At 41.1% G+C, this 23,712-nt stretch overlaps 1 protein-coding gene across 2 annotated transcripts; it reads left to right on the forward strand.

The window, feature by feature from the left end:
• Positions 1-945: 945 nt before the first annotated feature.
• On the forward strand, positions 946-21,975 carry TMEM273 (transmembrane protein 273). 2 transcript variants are annotated; one of them, XM_013197501.3, is made up of 7 exons: positions 994-1,176; positions 1,445-1,553; positions 6,470-6,520; positions 7,342-7,452; positions 8,051-8,075; positions 18,897-18,923; positions 19,581-21,975. In XM_013197501.3, the coding sequence occupies exons 2-7, from the start codon at positions 1,499-1,501 to the stop codon at positions 19,624-19,626; spliced, it is 315 nt and encodes a 104-aa protein (XP_013052955.1). In that variant the 5' UTR covers positions 994-1,176; positions 1,445-1,498; the 3' UTR covers positions 19,627-21,975. The 2 variants fall into 2 exon arrangements, with proteins under 2 accessions (XP_013053038.1, XP_013052955.1); XM_013197584.3 differs by lacking the exon at positions 8,051-8,075 and having other exon boundaries at positions 946-1,176.
• The last annotated feature ends 1,737 nt before the right edge of the window (positions 21,976-23,712 follow it).

Consider the following 23,712-nt stretch of genomic DNA (forward strand, 5'->3'; position numbering starts at 1 on the left):
TTAGCATTCATGTTATTCCTTCCATTAGAGATTCTCAGCAACTTTGGAGCATGGGATCATTAGCAGATGAAACACATGCCATATAAAAACTTTGAGGGTTTCCGACTAGGATCCTGATATCTTTTCCCTACATCTGGTGCAGAGAACTTTGTCTGGTTTTGGTGTTTTCAACTCTGATCCCAGGGAGAGCCAGGAACAGTGAAAGAGCAGCAGAGAATTACACACTTGTGCAACCCATACACTCACAATGGGTCAGAGCATTAACAAATACTTTTTGTTACAGCTACCACATTCAATCTGTTCTACCTATGCTTCACAAAGCAAAACAAGCCAGGAATTGAGGCCACCTCAGAGAGTTTATAGGTCATCTTTATTTACATTTTCAGTGCCTCAAGAGTCTTATTTGTTGTCTAACACCATGTTGTGCACATCCCTCCACGAACACCTGGAAGACATAAACATGATCCTTCACGCACATCTTGTCAGAGCAACTAAACATTTGTGAACACATCTTGCTCATCTGCAGCCATTTTCCTGCCAAGGTGGTCATACACCTGCAGTCACCAGCATTCTCTATAGACTACAGTGGTCCCATTAAAAACAGACTTCTGGAAGGAGGGAGGGCTTTATAGCTGTAAGCTACTCAGCAAGAAAGAGGTTTTGTCCAGCCTTAAGATGTGCAATTCTGCTGAGATATACCCTCATCAAGAGAAGGAAAAGGAAGAAAAAATGGGAATTTTCTTGAAAAACAGAAAAATCTGTTTTTTATTGTTGTCGTTGGTTGGTTGGTTTTACCGTGGTCTAATGAATAAACTGTACTCTTATCAGTGGCATCATCTGGATGTGACACTGCTAGGCAGGGAGGTTGAACTAGATGACTTCCAGAGGCCCCTTCCCACTTCAACCAGTCTGTGATTCTGTGATCTGCCAGTAAGTTACTCTTTTTAGTTCCTACTGTGCCCAGACATTTTTCTAAGGCAGAAGCTGGCAATGGTGGCTTTCTTTTCCAGGAACTGGCTTGCAATCTTTTTGCAGCTGTGGTGAGTTTCTTCCACTCTGCTCCCCCCAAAAAAATGATTATGGGCGGAATTATTAAGAACGTTCTTTCTCTAAAGAAGAAAAGCCACTTGCATCACTCCAGGCTTAGAAGACTTCAGCAGAGACCGACTCACTGTGGTAGGACCTTTTCAATTTGGTAAAAATAAATATTAGTATTTAAAGTTCCCTCAGAGAAAAAAGTAGCCAAACTAGGCTCTGACTGTTGGCTGTCCATCTTCTCCTCAAAATGCTTTCAAGCACGTAGTTTATTTATATGTTGAACTTAAACCCAAAAAAGGGAACTTCTGTTTGTAAGTGTAACTACTCAGGATGTGACTGTTGCTTCCCAATATAGCCACGTGACCTGGCTTAGCTTTTTTTTTTTTTTTTTTTTCTCTCACCACAGAAGAGCAAAATTCAGAAAATTTGGGTGAAATCACTCTGTTGTCAAAACTTCACTATGATCTCACTAACAAGCTGGATATCAGTCCCAACAACATTTCTTCTTCTCTTACGTAAGTGATCGATCATATTTATTTTATTTATTTTCCATCTTTTTAGAGAGCTTTTTTTTTTTTTTTCTGACTTTGGTCTTTGTTGGGGTTATTTATTTCTCAGTCTGACTGCATGCACATGTATGTTGTTTTAAACTTTGTTTAGAACTCTCTTCCTCAGAGAAGAAAAGTTTGTTGAGGCAGTGGGGTATAGGTTGCTGGGTTTTCTAAACAAAATTTTCTACCTTGAGTGCTAAGGGATTGGCCACATGTCATCCAGAAGACACCCTGAAGTTAAGTACGTGCATCTTTGCATATTAGATGTCAAAGCTGCTGAACTTCCTGTTTGGCACTATGTAGGAAACTACTTCGCTGGAGTATAAGGAAGAAGTTGATCTGTGTGCATGTTACCTGCGAGCCGCTTTTGCTCTCAGCATCTCTTAGACTTTGATGCTCTAACACTTCCTGTCAACCCAAAGCAGAGCTTTGTCACCCTCACAACTTGCCTTTTCCTTCATGGTTTCTCACCTCCAGTCTGCACAAGGAAGAAGTGGGTCACGCAGATAGGAAGTGTCAGCAGGATTTATAATATAACATTGGGACTAAGGTGGACTAATTCAGGATGGAGCTGGCAGCAGCTAAAACACAGAAAGGTACGTGGATGCTGTGATCTCTGAGAGGTTAGGTAAGGGGGCAGGCACCCTCTGGTGGCAAAAATCTCATTGTCACCAAACGGACGCTTCCAATATCACCCTACTTCAAGCAGAAATTCACCAAAAATCATCACTTACCTTGGGGAATCCCACAAGACAGTTTGCCCCACCTGAGGCACACAGCTCAGCTCTTCCAGCTTGCACCCACTGCATATATGCTCCTGCCTCTGCTCCTGCATGCAGCACTATCCGTAAGTCTAAAGCAGTGCTCTATCCTCTTGTTATATTTCTCAGAGTATATGTAGGAATTTGTTGCTCTCACTGTCCTTTTGTTGGCTCTTGAAGATCTCTGAACCTTCCTATAGATGTTTCCAGGAGCCCAGAGAAATGGAGACTGTCTGCCACGTAAGGCATGGATAACCAATTGTTCTTACAGGAATAAAGAGAAAGTGCAGCCATTGCTCCCTAGTTACCGACTAGCTATTGCTCAGCAAGCAAATGGCACAAGTCCCATTAATTCAATACCATTTCCCTGGAGCAAAGAGGTGCAAAAGGTAACTTTGCAATAGATACAAGGTAAATACATTAACATACTCCAAGTGGCACAAAGAAAGGTGCAGGCAATGCCACATCCATAGGCCCTAGATGGAGAGGAGCCTGGCAAGGGCTAGAGTTCACCAAATTCCTGTCTCCTTGTGGGAGTGACTCCTGTCCTCACCTATTACTACAGAAAAGGACTGAGGAATGACCCATTTGCCTGCATGCCAGCAGTGCTTATCTTACAAAATTTAGATGTAACTGAGAATTTTGCTACACTAAATACCTACCTATATATATATATATATATGTATTAACAGTGCATTCTGCACCACTTTTCTCCCTGTGTTGACCCACGGGCAAGGCACTGTCTGAGCACCCATGGGTAGCAGACAGAGAACAGGACATCCCTTGGTGGGGCAGCTCCCAGCATGGGGTGCTGGCCTCAGGAGCTGTGTTCTGCTTCACCCAGTTCTGCCCATGGCAGGAGGGCTAATCCTGCCCAGGGTTCACAGAGATCATGCACCAGGGGCTCCCGGTCCCCTCAGAGCCTGTTTTGTTCATATGTTGTATGGGCTAATTGCCTGCCTGGCTGCTCTGCCTTGGTAGAGGTAAATCACGCCTCCTGGTTTAACCACAACATGAATGATCAATGCAATGCAATCTGTCTGAATCACAGTGCAAATGCATGAGTCAGGCGCGCAGAAAGGCTGGGAAAACACCATCAGTTACGTCAAGACCCTTCGAAAGAGATCACAAATCACTCCGGTATAGATACCAAATTCATCTGCAAGGCTCTATGACCCAGAAGAAAATCCTGTCCAAGTTCAGAGGGTTTATTCAAGAGTGGGAGTTAGTCTGAGCCCAGTTTGCAGAGATGCGGGCCAGACAGAAAGCTAGAACTGGGACTAGGGAGCTGCAGAGCATTAGGAATCATTTCTATCATCCTGTCCCGGGAGGGCTGTGTACATCCCCAGGAGATCTGAACTGACGATGGGACCTAGATCAAACAGCAAAACGTGTTTGACTGTATTGATCCCCTTCTTTCCACCTAGGGAGAAAGGAAAACAAACAGAAGCTAGCTACCTAACATGCAGTCCTCAAAAGCAAGGGGTATTTAAGCAGCATCCAGTAAATGATATTAAACGTTAATTAAAACCATATTGAAACTATGAATTGAAAACATTCTCTCCAGTCCTGTGGGTTTTCAGAGATTTCCCACCCTCCCATTTTAAAAAGAAACTAATAATTAAATCTCAATATATTAAAGTGACCTACATAAAATATTCCATGTAAAATATTATTTCTGCCATAAAACACATAATCTGTCACTGGTTTAATTCCATTAGAAAGCATACATTAAGGTCTATGTATTATGACCATTAGGATAATAAAAGTAATACAATATCACTTTTATTATGTTTGAATTTAAAACATTCTTCATATGAGCACAAAGAATAATTAAGGGGATGGAAGAAAGTTTTTTTTTTTTTTAAATTTATAATGAAATAAATTCACAGGCAAGAGCAAAGAGACTGGTTTTTAATCTGGAAAATCAGAAGCATTGCTTTCTACACTTATGTACTCTTAGACTTTTGTGATTATTGTTTTTTGTTTTTAAATTTCCTTTTTGTTTGTTTTTTACATTGATTTTGGTCATGTAGAGAAGTCAGCTTTTGTGATCATATCTGCAACTGGATTCCCTACCCCTCCCAACTCCCATCTCTGAGTGTCATGGGATTTTTGGAAAGAAAACATTTCTGCCTGTATAAAATAAGTTTCCTGATATTTCGATTATGAAGAAAAATTTGGGGAAAAAAAAAGGACTTTCAGCTCAGAATTATAGCTCACTAAATACATATGGTTTAAAACTCAAGACTTTTTTAAGCTTGTCTCCAGGGTTTTGAAGCATGGTTCGTAATTTATGAAAATTTGGGATTAGAAATGTGACTAAGGCCAGGAAATAAAAACAAATCTGTTCAGAGTCACCCAATGTATCAGATTTTTCTGACGTAATGGCAGAAGCCCCAGAGCCCAGACTCAGCTCAAGAGATTTTCAGCAATCTGAAAAGCAGACTCAACACTGATGTCTCTAATGGGACAGAAATGGCTGGTTTGGTGGCTTTGGAGAATGAGAGGATTATGCCTGAAATTTAAAAACAATCTCATTTTTAAGTATTCATTTTAGCGGGAAAGAAATGAAAGCACAGCCCCCAAAACCTCAAGAAGGCAGGATTATTTCACCATGAGGAGAGGCAATCTGGGCTTTACTATGTGGGCATTTTAGTTAAAGGAAAGCTGGATGCATTTAAGACCTTGAAATCCCACTTGAGTTTCAGTCAGAAATCCCCATTAAAGTGGGGAATGCCTATGAAAAGACAACGTGGGGTGCAGAACAGCAGTCATCCTGCCAGGTCCCGTATGACCAACCAGAGGTACCATCACCCAGGCAGCGGATTGCCGAGGAGGGCACCCTCAGGGATGCAGGTCCAGCACAGCCACAGAGGAGCAGATCATCCTGTGTCTGCCAGGGTAGGTTTAGTAACCTCACGTGCTGTAAACACTTAATGTAGGCCTTGAAGTTTTATAGGATAAGTACTCTGGTGCAGAGGTACTAATTCCATCTGCATCAGTCCACTGCCAACCACAACACAGGTTTGGTTCTGGAAATAATAATGTCTGTTGTCAGCCAAATAATGTCTGTTGTCAGCCCAGCAATAGCTGGAGAGGACTTTGAGTTCCACCTGAAGAATTTGCCAGAGACAGAAATTTAATAGCACATTGTTTTAAAATGCAGGGGATATATCTGCCTTTAAGCCTTCTCATGCTCCAAGCAACTCATGCAGCTGTGCAACAGTTAGGTTATTTGGTGCTGCTTGAAAAGATTTTGGTGGGAACACCCTTGCATGCCCATCACTGGGAAACATTCAGTTGTACATTTTCAGCAATTTCCTGCAATAAGCAAGCAACATCAAATATGACTTTTTGTTGTTGTTGTTAAAAAAAAAAATCTACTTCTTGTTGTTGGAAAGTTTTGAGTCCATCTCCTTCAAAAACTACATGGGAAAGAATTGTTTTCTTCAAAGCCACTCTATCTTGAGGGACCCTGCACACTCCAAGCATCAGGCAGCCCAGCTCAGTGGCTTTATGGAAGAGAGCAGGGCCAGGAGCGGGGCCTTTTGATGAACAGGCAGCTTGGCACGGGAATCTCTGGGAAGGTTGCTTCCAGCTCACAATGTTTTCTTGCCCACAAGAGGAAAAGACTCTTCTCTAAATTTCTTTTAGAAGGCTGGGGCTACAGCACAGGTAGGACTGGGGTTTTCTGGAGAGGGATGTGTTGTGTCCTCTTTTGCTAGCATGTCTTACTAGTTTTACTGCATCTGTAGTCTTTTTTGTGATTTATAGGAACTTCTGTTTCAACTCTTGCACACAGCTTATGGGCTTGCAGGGAGGAAACCTTAGAAAGAAAACAGTGCTACAATAGAAGTTTTTAAAACTATATTTTCCATTCTGTCCAAAAATTAGCACTCAGTGATTTGTTCCAAATTTCTAAGATTTCCTCATTAATTCTACCAATTAACTTTGCTAACACTTTGCTACTGCAGGAAGCCTCAGGTCCTTTCTTAACCTTTACCTGGATGTTCCTTTCCTTTGGGAATAGCATGATACAGCATTATTAGCTTTAGACCAGGTGCATACAGCACATTCTTCCTAATGTCTTAACAGACAAAAATATTTCCTTTTCAGATTCTTGGAGAGCAAAGGTCTATGCTTCTGAAAACTCAGAGGATGAAATAGGTCAGTTTATGGGGAGATTTTCACTTTCAGGCAGAAGGTCGGGGGGAGGGTGGGAGGCTTTGGGAGTGAATACACATAGAAGAATTTAAAAACTTTTTATGTGTAAAAAATTATTATCTGGTTGTGTGCTTGTACTTTGCCTAGCACAGCAGAGTTCTGTCATGTGACTGGAGCCTTAAAATGAATTTTAACTAAATATAATGAGCATAGGGAGGACAGAGCCAGGAGTATCACAGATCCTGCAGTCTCCAGCCTGACAGATGAAGGTGGATCCTATGTACACATAGTGATGCAAAATCACAATATGCTTCATAGTTTACACTTAAAATTCTCCTGCTTCCTCCCTGCAAAGAGTTACAGGCAGAGTAGTCAGGCAGAGCAGGATGATGGGGTTGGGAGGAGGAGATGAAGCTGTGCACGTGCAGGTAGGGGCAGCAGGAATGGGAGATTGGTAGGATACAGAGCGGAGAGGGAGTGGGGGTAGTAGAATCCACGTTGGCAAAAAAGTTAGAATCCTAGCTGTAAAACTCAGCTGAGACCTGCACACACAAAAAGCTAAACTTGTTCATTGTCATATAACTGCATTGAGCCCCTTAGCCACAGTTTCATATGGTTTCTTGCTGCACAGGGGTAGTCTGGTGTATGAATATCCTCACCTACCTGGTCTGGCTCAGCATCATCAGCCACTTCTGAAGAATAGATATGACTTTAAAAAAAGATGTATTTTAACTTTGGCAAATTTGTGTTACCACATCTGAAACAAACAGCTGTATCTATTACTTATTGGTATATATTCACTGTCTTGTTTTCAATTTTTGCAGATTTCACATATCTTATTATAGGAGTTACTCTGGGAGCCTTTCTAGCAATTGGTTTTATAGCAGTCATAATTTGCATGATCAAAAAACAAATGCTTGACAATGTCTTTGGAGGTAAGAGAAAATACTCCTGATTTCTTATCCAGAGATTTAGATATCCTTGTGTTTCATGCTATTTACAGTAAATGCTTGTCTCTTAAAGGATAGTTTTGCAAACAGACTCCCCAGGTACCCTGTGAGGATACAAATGATGGCGTAATGCTACTTCCTGAAAGACAAACAGCTGATGCTTTCTTTATTGGCACCACATTCCCTAAGGGGAAATTGCTTCCTCCTAATTCTCATCAAGCATCTACACTTGAAGTTGTTTCTCATTACACTCTGGATATGTACTACCAAAACAAAACAAAACAAAACAAAACAAACAAACAAACAAAAAACACAAAATCTCAAAATAGCCAAAACATTAGCAAAAATAGTTTTGAGAAAGTTGTTGTGAGATATTCCAGCTGCAAGAATTAAGAAGGGCTTTAGAAAGGTTGCATGGCACTACTAATATTAGAGTTTTGCCTCGGAAAGGATGGCTGACCTTTACCTCCTCCAGCAGCTGTACTTATGTTCTCCTGGTTGCATTCTCACGGCATGTGAACAGGCCTATCATCACTCTTTTCCTGGTTTCTTAACTAACTGCATTTTCCTGTTCTCTCTTTAGAGTCAGATGGCAAAATGGATAGAAGGTAAGAATCATTGCTCCCAGGGTTTTCTGAGAGGCAGCATGATATGCAAACTGTAATGATAAATTTCTCTTTCTTTACATATTATACTTCCCCACAACTGTGATTTGAATGATAATATAATGTACAGTTAGGTCTCTAGAGGACCATGATACCCAGTACATCTAGTGGAGCTGCATGGAAAAGGAAATTCCACATAACAAGGGTTTGACATTTAAGAACTAGGAAAGAAATCCCAGCAAACTGAGATTCATTTTCAAAAGAAAATACTTCAAAAGCTTTTGATTCTGCCCTTTTATTTTGCACTATATTTAACAGCAAGCTCAAAAAAAAAAAAAAAAAATTAAAAAGCCTTAGATTTGGATGAAAGCCAAAGGTCTCATTTCAGAGGTGCTGAAGTTAGATTCTCTTTGACATTGGTAGAATTTTTCCATGTTTTCTCTGCAACAGAGCTTTTACTATACTGATATATTTTCACAAGCCCTTTAGATTTCCAGAAAAAAAATAGAGACAAAAAAGAGGAGTCTGGGAAAAAAAGAAAAAAAAAAAAAAAGGAGACAAGAAAAAAAAAAAAGGCCAGAAAGATATAAACCAGAGCAAATGGCTTCATCAAAAATTTCCCAGTCACTGTGACTGGACCTCAGTTCCAAGAATTCCTTTCACCCAAAGTCCTTTCATATCAAGGTCATGCGGTGACCATTCCCACTGGAAAGTATGTATTTTTACCCTCCACTCTCTTTCCCACTACCCAGAACCAGTAAGCTTCTGGCCATTTTAGGTTTTGAGCACCTTATGGGCTCACAGGCACAGAGTGTCAGACTGCTTAGGGGATGACTGCTCCTCATCTGAGGTCATTCAATAGGGTGGAGATGTAGAGTGGGGGTAGACAATGTTTTGTTTCTCCCTAAGACATTTTATGTGAGTAAAAAAAAATGAGATTACATGAATTAATCAGCATTCTCACGAACTGAAGGCAACAGCTGTTCTCAGTGACCTAAGAAAAGCCTTTTGGCCTCTTTCAGAGAGGTGGATAGAAGTGCTAATAGGCACGTCCTCATCAGTCATTCCTCACAGAGGCAACACAACATATGCAAACACTCAGTTTAACATGAAGGCAAGGACACTCTTTGCAGAAATTATTGTAATGTTTTGCCTAACAGAGAAAGGCCCCAGCATGGAGCATCTGTTGTTTGCCCAAGGAGACGCTTCCACAGCCTCACACAGCTAACCGTCACAAAACCCGTTTCCTTTCTCATCACACACTGTGTTCAGTCTCTTCTCTTACAAGACACTCCTTCTCGCTTTCTGTGTATCAGCCTAAAATAAATTAGGACTATCGTACAGCCAAAAGGCAGAGCATAGAGCACCCAGTGAGCTGTTTCTGGTGCGGTAGGGACAGTAAAGACACAGCAACGAATGGGGAAAGAGAAAGAGCTAAACCAAAACAGAAATCTCAGAGACCAGAGTTAGGAGAAGAGGAGGAAGGGGACAAAGACAAGGAGAGACACGGAAGGCGGTGGATTTACTGCCTGGATCAAATACAGATGGCACTATCTGTAAGGTTCCCAGTTGCACGTTAAAATTGGGGTCTTAAGGCTGGAAGCATGACGCAGTACACACAGCACACTTTGCCTTAGAAATGCTGACACCAACTAGTGAAAAAAGTTGTAATTCCACAATATCTGGGAGCAGAACTAGGTATCCTAAAGATGACCTTTTTTCTGTGTAGTGGAAAACAACTAGAAATCCACCATCTCTTCTTAGTCCATTGTACTTTTCAACGCTACTGTGGCACTGAGTAGTTTATTAACAAATCTTTGTTCTTGTTCACTTCAAGGCATCTATGTACTACCTCTTAGTGGATTTTTAAGGGATTCTATAATACAGATGCTAAACTGAGAAAACAAAATAGTCGTTTACTGGTCTCAAGGAAACCATTGGTTTGTAGTATAAAATAGTCAATACATAATGTGATCCTCAGTAACTAACAAATACATAATTAATTCTTGTTTACGTACTGTAAGGATGGAGTAGTATGACTGATACAACAACGCTGCAAATAATGCAAACACATAAATTAGACTCTAAAGAATTTACAGGGAGATTATATATGAGAAAGTTATCAAAATTACATATGAAAATCAGATATCCTTGTAATAGCATCAATTTTTAGGAAGGAAGTATGTATGGTGGCTTGTTCTATAAACAAATATATGCTATTCCACATCTCAGAGGATGCAAACCCAACCTATTTGTTCTTTGCACTATCATTTTTAAATCCAAGCAACCTACTCGCAGAAATCAAAGGGAAATACAGTATACAAGATCCAATGTCCTATTTCATCTTTCCTCCTAACCTTTAGAGGTAGGCTTTTCCATAGGACTCTCATCCACGTTGGCATCTCTTCTTTGTAGGACCAAACTTTAACCAGAGAACGGTGGGAAATGACATGTTTCAGTTTCCAGCATTCATCATTTAAATGGTTGAGGTTGCTTGTATACCTCTGGAATGAGATGTATGGGAGGTAGATGTTCTTAACAACAAAAACAAACAAGCAAGCAAAAGTAACCCTCCAACAAAAACATCACAATCCCTCCAACCTGAAAACATCGATTTCCTGAAAACAGCATTGAAATATTACCTGATAAGTACTCATCATGATTAAGTGCTACAGTGTCACAAATACTAACGGGTTTCCTCAAGAATATCCAACCTATATGTTCATTTTTATCTGATTTATTTTTCCCCATAGGTCAAAGGGATAGCTTCCCATTTATTCAGGTCAGTGGAGAGAAGTGATAATTAGATCTAACCTAATTTTCACTACTTGCTTCACTACCCTGGAGATTCTAATTCATGGCATTTTTAGGACAGTGGCTCATCCCGGAAACCCTTTTGATAATGCAAAGTCCTCTATCAGAAATTACTTAGTCCTAGATTTATTCCAATCAATCATAAAACCATCCTGAATCCCTCAGCTATACAGGCAACCTGAATCCCTCAATGATAATCAGGATATCACCCCTTTAGGACTGGAAAGGAAAGCTGGCATACCATCCACAATCAATTTAATTTTCTACTTCACCACTGATGATTATTAGTGTTTGTTCAGGGAAAAACAAAACAAACTCCACCACCTTAATCCACCTGACAGAGCACTTGCTGAATTCATAATAAGCTAAATTTTGTTTTAAATTTCACACTATTATTCCCATAAGTGCCTCAAGTCATTCAATTTCTCCCTCTAACTGGGATATACTCTGAATGGGAGTCTCACAGCCACATACGAGTTGAAAGCCTCCACGCAGAGAGTCTCCATTTATGCTAAAGCCCCCATTAGCTGAAACCTAACCTAACCAACACATTGCAAGATCACGTTTTCCACTGAAATAAACATCCTTTTATGTCCCCCTTGACGCTTTCCCAAATCCTTAAAACAGAAGTGTTTCTAGACCCAAATCGTACTGTCAGCTCACTGTGAAATAATTAACATTCACCACTCTATCCAGGTATATAACATTGTGATTTAAACAATCAATTCATAATTGGATGCCCTTAAACTCAATGGGATATTTACTAACACTTGAGAAGAGAGAGAGCCTTGAGGCAAGCTACTGTCAGCTAACAAAATAGTAATTTAGATGTCAACTGACTATTATTTAATGTCCTTTTTTTTAATTAATAGCTCATGTCAGTTTCAAATGCCATCTTGGTGTAAGCTTGGTAAATTATAATGCCTAAAATTTCATGCAAGTTTAATGTATTAATAAAAATGTCTGGGCACATTTAATGCTGGCAATATTTTGAGTTAACTACAGTGTATGGCAGCCAGATTTATTTTGACAGAAGGAGACAAAGAAAGAGGCATACATAGACAAGGAGAAGGATGGAGAGACAGAGAATGTATACTAAAAATGAAAAGGCATGCATTTTAAGCTTGCTGTAGTAGCAAAAACGAATCTATTGCCTCAATACGTCCTGGGGAACAACACATACCAAAACTCCTCATGCAGTTCTCTGGGTTCTGCAGGCCCCCATGGAAGTCACTCAGCATAAGATCAAGTTTTAAATGCAATGCACAAGGCATACTGACATATGAGAGGACAGAAGAAGCTTGGGAGCTGCACAGGCCCAGTGCCAAGTATAGTGCTGATTTTCTTTTGCTATCTGAAGTGATATCTAGATGTTCTCTTGAGTTTTACCACTGAATTTCTTCCAAGTGACTGACTTTTTTTTCCTTTCCTGGACTTGTCTTGTGAAACAGAAGGTAATCTTGTGAGTCAGAGCATTCTTTAAACAAATGGCAGAGGGCTTGGAACTAAACTAGGTACATCTCCTAGGCTCTTTTTGAATGAAAACAACTCAGCTGAGTGTTATAGCCCTTGCATTATTCTCAGCTAGTGGAGCTCTCCCAGTGGGTTGTAGCAGGCCATGCCTATTGACAGGGAAAGCCCTCTTCTTTCCTTATCCTGACCATGGAATATCTGTGCACTCCAGGCACGAGCAATGCACCTTTCTGGTCACGTCAGATTTTTGTAACCAAGAGTCATGCAGTGAGCAAGATCTGGATGGTAATATACTTAAAGACAATAATTAAAAACAGCTCTGTGAAAGGAAATTCTCCTTTCTTCCCACATCTTCATGAAACAGGATGTTCCTTCACCAGTAGCAGATTTCATAATGGCACATGACAGTGTATTCCCCATGTGCATGAGGGTTAACCACAGTTCCCATGGAAATCCAGGATGCTGGTGTGCAGCCCACAACCACTTGCATCTCCAGCCCAAAGGTGTTTCTATAGAAGACAACGTACAGAACATCGTATTTAATTTTAGCCACCTCAGTTTCACTTCAATGAGTGGAGCCTACAGTGACGGGCCTGCCATCCTTCACTGGACATTCCTGTTTAACAAGAGAAAGACAATTGAAGAGTGCAACAAGTGTTTCATACAAACTGTGTGTAACTCTCCAGACTGCCAGCAATCTGCAAAGGGCCTTCAGCTGAGGTAACTCTTGAAGCCCCTGTGAAATGATAACCTTTGAGGCTGATACAGAGTTCAAAGTCATGGCTCATTGCTTCCATTTAAACTCCCTCTCTGAAACTAAGGAGAAACAGTCATCTCATCTTGAAAGCCTCTGGTCTCCACACTGTCTAACTCTAAAAATATTGCTATGGATTAACAGGAGGTGAAACCATCCACTTGGAAAATATAAATATCAGAGATGGATGGCATGACAAAATCTAGGTTTGGACAATTAAGTGCAAGTGTGAATGTTGAGTTGCAGTTTCTTACAGAAAATGTATAGGTTGCAGAACCATCACAACCTGAGTTTGAATCAAGAAGCTTTTTCCCACCATTTTGTCATGTTTGCACCTATACCCAGCTGCACAGACAGGCAGAAACTGCACACATAACAAAGCTGATCTAACCATTTCAGAGCTTTCAAGCAGGCTGAGAGTCAGAACAAAAAGCCTCCTATTAGGAGCGGAGAGCAGTTCTTAGTTTCCTTTTGATCTAAATAGTCCAGATTGGCCTATAATGCTGTGAACTGCAGAATGCATCTTTTGCCAGACAGGAAGCCAATCAAGTAGACATGAGTCATACCACAGATACTATTAGCTGCAAATCAAAGATACGCTAATCACTGGAGTCTGAGCTCACAAACTTAACTGGAGACCTTGCTCTGATGTTAGGGTACAGAAAGCCTCTGTGAGAAAGCCACAAGGAGGAGACCTTTGGAAGACGGGGTCAAAGTTCACAAATCAAAATTGTTAGGTAAATACACATTTAAGAGAAGAGACCTTGCCCTTGTCCAAATGTGCCATTGAAAGAGCAGTGCTCAAGGAAAAAGGATTAAGACCTAGAACATACGCTACACAAGATGCCGGGCGCTGAAATGCATCGCAGCAACTCAGATAGTGCATCAGCTATTCACACGTAACACTATACATTCGCTCTGCAGCCAGGGAGGGATACTGTCTCGGTCGCTCTACTATCCATTGAAATTGTATCTGCTTAAGATGCAAACACATACCACTGCTGTACTATAGGCAAGTTCACAGGAAAAAGTACATGAAATAGCAAGATGCTAAAAATACATCTGCAAAGCAACTCTCTTTTATATAGTTACTGATCAGAGTAACTACGATGTCTTCTCCAGAGAAGATTTTTATACAAAGAGAAGATGAAACAGGGATGGGTACTGGTTGTTTTAAGCCACACTACAGCAACTTTTGTGAACTTTTATTACTTTTCAGTGAAGTAATTTTCTCCTGTGGAAATATGTCAGCTTGGAGGTAGATATTTTCTTTACACTGATCTGACATTTGGAGGACGTTTCCCACTAGTGAGGTATTTCACTTTTCAGCCTAGTGATACCTGGTACAAGGCTAGCTCATTCGCAACATTCCATTCAAGCTGTGGCCCTTCTGCTAAGGCTCACATTAAGAAGTTATTATAGGATTTGTTCGGACATCTTTGTAGATGTTACCAATCAGTGCTGCAGTTCCTCTCTAGAGAAGCTGAGACCACTTCAAAGTAGCTTTCTCATGCATGTTTGTAAACATCTTGTAACAACAGTAGTGACGCATCAGAGGGAAAGGAATTAGCCATAACCTTCATCTACCCCTGCTTTCTCTGAATTGCCAGTAATCCAGGCAGGCCTAACTTCCCTAGAGTCCCTGAGGTGCCTGCATCTCTTTTATTTTCCTAAAACAAGCCCCTCTTTTCCTCTGCCAGGAATATTCCTTTTAAACTCTAATACCCAGTGTCTTTTTCTGGAGAAAATCAGTCATTCAGTAAAATCTTTGACACCTCTGGGGTCACCAGTTTGAATGTTTTCTTTCATCCCTCAGCGATATATACCCTAAACTGTTGTTTCCCTTACCACTCATTTTTTCCTCCAGAATCCTTTCATTGTCCCAACTAATACATTCTCCAAAGAACCCAATCATTAGGTCAATATATAGTTTTCATAAATAATTAGAGGTTTACAAATGAGGAAAAACAAAGCCAGCAAAGACACAAAAAAGCGACCTCAGCAAAAATGGCTTTCTCAACTTTCTTGCAAACATATATTTTCAGAAACAAACTGTAAATACCTGTTCTGTGTTAAGGCAATGGTCACCAATAAACAGGACAATAAATTGGCTTTTCTACCTTGTTCTGTCACTGTCCTGTCTAGCAGGATTTGTTCTTCTGAACAACCTTGGGCAGGTTACTTTAGCTCAGGTTACCCTTTCCATAAAATGAAATTAATCTTTATTATTGCACACTTCAAAAGCAAGGACACTACGCTTTACACTGTGCTGAGAACACCGAGCTTTAAAAAGCAGCGCTAAGCCAATCTATAGGTACTCTTCAGGCCCTCAATTCCTTTCAACACCATTTTTGAATGGCAGGTCTACTTCATATATAGACACATAGACAGAGAGGCAGTGTTATATATACACATACACATAGCCCAGACTGTTCGGGTGAGATTAATTCATTAAGCCCCTTTCCAGGATACAGCACTGATGCCAGCTATGAGCCTGATGGGCAGAGCCACACTTCTGGCTATTTTTTGCTCCTTCCTGGCCACTTTCCACATTCTCTGGGAGAGCATCTGCCCCAGGACGCTTGTGCTCTCATCAGATCTGGGGGCTGCATTTGCAGTTGACCTTTTCACAGCTGCCAAATGGGGAGGAATCCTTATTCCTTCCTCCTCCTCTGCACAACTGTTTGAGGCTAGTCTTCAATAGCTCTAAGTCATTTGATTGTAAGAGTTGGTCCCAAACCTGCTGAGTCAGGAGAATGCTTTCCTGGTAATATTCAGACACCTGTCAGAGGCAATTCCTTCCACAGCCATCGTGGTCTCTGCTGTCAAACTCGCTGGTGCCACTGACTCCAGCAATAACTGAGTAACTCTGCCTTTCCCTGGAGCTGCTGCAAATCTGGATAAAAGTTCAGAAGTGTTTCTGGAAGGCCAGTCTCTTGGCTGCTGCCAACATGCACCTGGAGTAACTCAGACCCCGGACACCACAGGGCAGAGGGCTCCTGCTCCCAGGGAGAGCCCGTCCACCACCCAGACGGAGCAGCTTTGTGCTGACTAGGGCCAGGCAGAGAGGTGACAACATGGGATTAGCTAGCAATGAAAGCTGCTGTCATAGCTTAGAGAGAGATTTAAAAACAAACCGAAACAAGGCCTCCTGAAGCAGGAGGCTCAGTGTGCCAGAGGTCTCAACCAGAAAAGAACAGCATCACTCAGAGCTCCTGCATATTCCGACTCACAGGAGGCACTATATCCCATCGAATTTCTGGAAAAGTTCATACTGAACATCAGAAGAGGACTCTCTAATTTCAGATGGATTCCTACAAAACTTTTCTCAGTGAGTTATGAGAAAATAATATTATTTATAAGTCCTTTTTTAAGATCATGTATATAGTATGTCGGGTCAGTTTATTTCCATTCCCTGATCTCTCAATCTCCAAGAGTTCTGCCCTGAAGAACCAGTACCAAGTATCAGCAAAGCTAAGTCTGTCTTTCTTCTGATTGCTGCTTATAACCACCCACCTTCATTCTCCATGTGCACTTTCGTACCGGGTCTGGCTAGGTACCAAAACTTTACAGCCTGGTGTCAGAGAGCTGAAAGAAGTGAGCAATATCACAAAATGTAATGCTGACCTCTGCCTTGCAGGCTGCAAATGCTTGGGGATCTGTGGACTGTTTCTGAGGGGTTCACAGAGGTTTAAGGGCCTAAAGAATTTTCATACAGGTTTAAACTGAGCTTAAATACATTTCACAGAGACCTACAGCTTCAACTGAAAATTCGTATGGGTTTGTAAATAGAAAAAGACAGAAAACCACTGGCTGAAAAGTAATAAGGTCATTTTTGGTGCATTAAAAACAACACCTGACCCACTCCCAAATTTGATTTACTACACAGGCATTGCAATGCTTGTACTGACACAGGAGAGGTGGAGGAGCAGGGTGGGAGCTGGGAACAGCTACAGTTTAGGTGACAATGCTGCTTTTCAAGTCTTTGTGAACTCATTACTTTAAGTGAGCTTCCACTGCTCCCTGGAGGAGAGGAAAGTATGAGCTGTTCCCAAAGGATGGTCCCATTCCCAGAGTCAGTCCTGCTCTGCTCCCCAGTCACTCCCAGTGTGGCTGCATGCTCTGGTCAGGCAGCCACATATTTCCTTTCAGGGAACAGGCCTGGCCAAAAACTTCATGGCATAACAAAAATCATTTTCAGAGAGATCTGCCTGTTCAAGGACATCCAGTACAAGGGAAGTGGTGGGATTTTATGGGCAAGGTGCTGGAGAAGGCTGGACCATCCTTCCGTGGTGCAGCTGGCATTGTTGATTGTGGGGAGGCAGCCTGAGAGCATCAGCAAGAAAGCCATTCTCTTTAAGTGACTTACCAATTATACAGGGCTATATGGAGAGGAGCATCAGCCTCTCAAGCAGTGTATTCTCTGCTCTTTTTGTATGTGGAGCATTAGTTACTTAGGGTGAGGCAGGCAGTCTCTTAGGAATGGTGCTGAAAGACAAGGCCTGTCCCAGCAGCTCCCTGCCGCTTTCTTTCTCAAACACAGGCAGGGGATGGGATCAGGTGAGCATCCCCAAACCTAATCAGTTGCTGATTCACTCCAGTTAGCTCAGATCACTCTGCACTGGCCTCATTCTGCATTAATCTGTTATTGATCTGTTGTCAAAGTCAGAACAAGAGGGGGAAATTGTTAGGTTTTTGTTTGTTTGTTTAAATGACTACAGTTCCAGACAGGCAGAAATTTGTGTAACTTAGTTCACATGCTTAAACCTGTGAGTTTCTTTTTGTGTGTGTGAAGAAACGTTGACAAGTTCAAAAGTACGGTGCATATCGGGTCTTCTGATTGTGTTTTCAGTTCCCTCATCTCTCTGAGAAGAGCTGACACGATCTGTTAGGAGCAAGCTGAAAAATACTGCTGCTGGACCCAAAAGAGCAGTGTCACTACCTGTAATTACTTTGTCTGTGAAGTGCCAGCCTGGTGCAGGCAAAAGAGGGCTGAGACAGCCACCAGAAGCCTCTATGATGGCCCATGGGCACCTCTCCTTTTGCCCCAGCCAAACCCCTTCTCTGGACGCCCCGGAAGCTCCCCCAGGGCTGTGCGAAGCAGGGAGCAAGGAGGGAGTGCAACCATAAAAGCACCACAGGACAGTGCTGACACACCCTAGCCCCAAATTGGAGAAAGAAACAAGGGGAAAAAACAGAGCTGGAAAAGCACAGATTTTCGTCTGATTCCAGCCTATATATGCCCACCATATGCTCTCCAGTGGACTTTATGCCCAGTTCAAGCTAGAAAGATACAAATGAGCGCTTAACTATTTCTTATGGCCATGAACTGTTAGTGCAGTGAATTACATGTTAACAGAAAAATTCAGCACATCTTTCCAAAAAACACGTGCAAAAAAGTTTCAGAGAGAGAAGAAGACTGAGACAAATTGCAAGAAGCCGGTCCCTGGCTGACAAATCTCCTGTGAGGTCTTTCTTTAGCAAAGTTATCAGAAAATGCTTAAGTAGTATTGAAGGTGGGGGACCTGAATACCATTTCCCAGTTGAGTCATGAGATCCAAGAATATAAATAGCTGAGGGCTGCAAGGCAAGATGACATCTTATTTCCAAGCACTGACGCTAGATGGAGTAAAGCTGAATAACAGATTAAGAGCGGTGAAGCAAAGAGAAAGGAGGAAAAGTTCCTGCGTTTCACCAGCTCCTAATGTGTTGATGTTTTGCATGATTATTTTGATTAATGCACTGAAAGTCACCATTAATAACTCTTTCTTTATACTTTGCAGGTCAAATATGGGATCCAGTCAGAACAGGTACATTGCTGGGTACATGTAGGTCTGGGGAATCCCCACCCACCTTGTTCCTATCCCCATCCACCTTGTTCCACCCTGCACGGCCTATGGCAAGTCTTTTAGCTGCCTCATCCTCCTGCATCCCAGTTGTGACAGTATGACTGTGTTGCAGTGCAGTTGTCCTGCACAAGCAGCTCCTCCAAGCAGTAAGCTCTTAGAGCTGAAGCCACTATCAGGGTCCAGGAGCTGCTCCACATGTGAGAAGGGGGTCCCGGGAAGAAGCCCAAATAACAGTGACCCAGAGTTTGTAATGCAGTGAGAAATTCTCTTAGTAGGACACTGCCCTACAGCACATTGCTGCCTGCTGGGGGATTCCCTACTGGCAGCAAAGGGGACATGTGGAAGTCACCACCACAGCCCGAATCATACATTCATCCTGTTAGCTCACTGAGGAAAAATGGGTACCTTCAAAGAGACGAACATCTAGGAAAGATAAACTAAATGGGAGGAACTTCATGAATGTAACTACAGCCCCTCCAATCATAATTTTATAGGAACCCTGTAATTTTTATCTGTGTAGCACCCATCTCAGCTTTTACAACAATGCTATGGATCTATTTAGATAAAAGCAATGCCAGAAAATTATTGCTAACCTGTGATGTTTTCTTTTCTTTCCAGAGATGACATCAATGTACTAGGAAAACCAAGTACAAATAATCAATAATCCTTTTGCAATTGACAGCTACATGGTCTGAGGCTTAATAGAAGTCTTTTGTGGATGAGCAGGAATCTCACCAGTAACAATTCCTTTCTTTGCTCTTTAATTGAAAGACTGATTGATTGATTGATTACAGGAAGAGCTTGTAATGCATGCTAACTTCCACCACCTGTACCAAAATGCCTGCAGTCTCTAACAGCATGCACACATGAAGGAAACGTTTGAGGAAAATAAAAAAGATGAACTCTGCTCATTAATAGATCTTGTTTAGTTGGTGATAAATGTATGATTGATTTCCAAAATCAATTAAATACAGGGTATTCAAAAAGCTAGCAATACGTTTCAGCAGCAGAATTCATAGTCACACTCATATTTCAGGTTAGGTAAATAATGGTTAAAGTAACTTAAAAATTATTCATTTGAGTTTGAAGCCAACAAGGCTTCTCAAGGTTTTCAGGAAAAGTATGTTTTGTGTTAATGCAAAAACATATAATTCACTAAAGGTAAATCTTGTTTAGCTTTAGGATCAATACCTTTTCTTTAGCTTTAGGTGGTAATGTTAATTTCAGCCATTTTAAATGAATTGTGGTCGGTTATGAACCACGGTTCAACGGTTTTCCGTGTTTTATTTTTAGAACACTGAAATAAAAACAGTGTTGTATACCCCAAAAAAAAAGTTTCTGGACACCTGAAATGAAATATTTTGTTTCAGCTTTCTACAAACAAGCTAATCTGCTGTTTCCAAAATCCACCCAACCCTATTTTTTCACTGTAAAACAATGCACTAAGTTCAATCAGTCTGTGAATAATTTCAGTCTCCTATCCCTCCATTCTTGTTCTAGCCTTGTATATGCTGTTAAATTTGTAGTCATCAAAAATGTTTGCCTAATTCTAATTATAAGCTTCTTACAGTGCAAGTGACAAGAAGAGCTTCGTCTCAGAACATTTTTAAAGAAATTAAATAATTATAATTGTTTAAACCCCAATTATTTTGTAAAAACATCCCAAATTTTGCAAAAGTTGTGAGCCTGTGGTCGTAGTTAAGAAAATAATGCTCTGGATTCTATTCTGCTCATTTTAAAGCAAGAATATTGTCATCACAAGGTGCAAGAAAAGCAGGCAGATATTTGTATTTCAAACCAGGCTTTACTTTCAGCTTGTAAAGACAGGCAGCAAATGTCAGCTCTGGGTGCTCTGTGAACACTTGGCTGGCAGCGACTGTGTGCTGGGCATCCTCTCCTCTCGGGAAACCCAGCAGGAATCAAAGGCTTGGGAGACTCAGGTAGATGGCACATGTGACATTAAATAATGTGATGGGATTTCACTGGCATAGTTGTTACATCACAGCATTACAGGATGACTCCAAACAGGATGTTACTTGATTTTATTGCAGCTTACAAATAATTACTAACCAGACCACAAAATAAATAAAGTGGATATTGCAAAACTTTTATCCAAGGCCGAAGTCTGTAGACATATGGATTTGTTAAACTCTCATCTAACATCCATTCCCAAAGCCATTCTCTGCTAGCTTTTAAGCCAGTTAAACTTTTAAGCCAGTTTCTGTTCTCAGCCATGCTAGTCTCTGATCAGAATAAATGAAATTCTTTCCAGTTTTTCAGTACTGTAATACAGCTGAAACTATTCAACTTGGAAAAAAAAAAAAAAAAAAAAGAAAAGAAAAAGAAAAAAGAAAAAAGAAAAAGTTTTTAAAAAGGAAGAAAAAGTAAAAAAAAAAAAAAGAAAAGAAAAAGTGAAGAGAAAAAGAGAAAGAAAAAGAAAGGCAAATATTAGACTCGAATCCGGAGTCCGACCTGGAAAGTCTGTGTCTTATTAACAAATGTAACTTGAAAGATTCCTGGATACCAGTGTCCCCTTTCCATTAATCAACTTTCAGACTGAGAGCAGCTACAATTAGCCCCACATTTTGAAGTTAGAGCTGATGCCCTGAGTCAGAAGCTGAGTCACACAGTCAGAGCAGAAATATTAGAATTATATTTTTATGAAGAATAAGCTACTGTGCTAAATTCTAACTGTAACTGAAAGGATTTGAATATAATTTTGTTCTGACCTTAGCAAACCAGGTAATTTCCCAAATGTTCAAAGGAAACCTTGTTATTTATTCGGATTGTAATTTTTCTGCACATTTTGAACAACAAAATGTAAGGCTTATTTCAGAGAAAAGTGATATATTGGAATAATTTCCCTGGATTCCCTAGGTGTATGTTACCCAGTTCTGTAACACTCCAGTTCATTAGCGGCATTTGCAAACAGATAAACTAAAGCAGTAATGTGATACTTGCAAGTAATTGTGTATATGTACATGTGTAAGTGAATAAACCATCTTGTAAGGTATCTGTTAATTGATTTGCTTCCTTTAGTACCATTTTAATTAACACTTGGAACAGAAGAGAGCATGTGGTCAGGGAGGGAAGCTATTACCTTCCCTTATTTGTGTGAATAAATGTTTCTTTTGCATCATTTCAGTACACTACAGGAAATAAAGATGAAAATAAACAAAATAAAACAACAACAAAAAAGAGTAAGTTGCAAGCAGTAGAGGAGAAAGGCCTGGAGAATTATGATTAATAATCTTGATCAGGCAAAGGCCCTGGGCTGGAAATTAAGAGTTCCTAAAACCTTTTGGGGTGTGCTTGGCTCCCTGAGCAGAGGAAAAGGATGGGCAACACAGAGCCAAAAAGCTGGAGCAAGCGGTCCCAGCGCTGCTACCTTTAGCAGCTGTCCCTGCTGCGAGGGGCCGTGGTGTCCACAGCCACCAGTGCCCCATGACGCCTGACTGTCCCACCGCACAGCTCCAGCAGCCAGGCTGGCTCTGCACAGACAGATCATGCTGCCATGACCGTTTTGCCACCCCACTTTGCCACCCCCCTGTTTGGAAATAATCAGTGAAGGAAAACTAGATAAAAGGAGAGCATTTTGGAGGCATCCAGTCAAAAGACAAAATACATTGTTAGCTCCGTTAATGCTTGATCAAGGGTACAGCCCAGGCACTGCATGACCAGCATCCATGGGATCTCTGCTCTCACCTGTTTGTCTGTCCAGCACAGGCTCCTCCTGCCCCTGCTGAACACCCTGAGCTCTCCCAGAGCTCAGTGGCATCTCCTGAATGGGTAACAGCAGGAAGGTCTTCAGGGGCAGGGTTTGGACACATGTCCCAGTTATGTCATGCTGGGCCTGTGGTCTCCTCATAGCAGATGCACAGCAGCATAATGATGCTTTTGAATTGAGTTATTCAGAAGAGGAGATGGTCATAGACACAAGGAGTGAGCTAAGAGGTACATACACAGCATGCATTTCTAAAGAGACAGCCATGCAGCGCTGCCTTTAGTTACAACGCATGTGCCACAGCAAGAAGGATCACCTAGGGCAAGTCCTGCTGTCAACTGCATCAGTGCAAATGGGGACAAACTGCAGGAGTCACACAGTTTGGTGCAGCTCGCTCACATGGTAATAAATCAGGCCAGACTCCACTGAGCTCTGTGGAGCTGCACGAGTAGAAAAGACATGCCTGTGGGAAGAGTCCTGACATAAATCTGCTCTGGGCGATGTAAGAGAAGAGCCTCATTCAGTCCTCCCAAACAGAAGAGAAGGGAAATTTCTTAATAGTCAAAAGCTGCAACCTGAGTTTGCTTGGTCTCTCTCATGCCTGTAAGTGAAAAATCAGGTTGTTTTCATCAAGTATTATTTTTTTTGTTTGTTTTAACTACACCTAATAATAAAAAAAGAAAAGATAAAGATAATTAAAAATGTTTTGACTAACCAAACAAAAAAATGGGAAAACAGAAGCAAAGGAAAGAACCTACCTAACAAACTTGATTTAAAAAAAAAAAAAAAAAGTGTTCATACTCACCTACAAACAGAAATAGAAATGAAGTGTTAATTAAAGAAAGGGCAAAGAAGTATAACACTCTATGATGGCATAGACCAGGTCTGAAATACCGAGTGTCTGTTAATGCAGAAGAAACAAAAAGGACCTATAGAGGCTCTAGACTTTTGAAAGCCACACTCAGTACATACAAGGAATATTAGGACAGCCAACCTAAAAGTTTGTCATCTCCAACAGCCGCTTTG

Source organism: Anser cygnoides, chromosome 7, assembly GCF_040182565.1.
Source record: "Anser cygnoides isolate HZ-2024a breed goose chromosome 7, Taihu_goose_T2T_genome, whole genome shotgun sequence".
Taxonomy (NCBI): domain Eukaryota; kingdom Metazoa; phylum Chordata; class Aves; order Anseriformes; family Anatidae; genus Anser; species Anser cygnoides.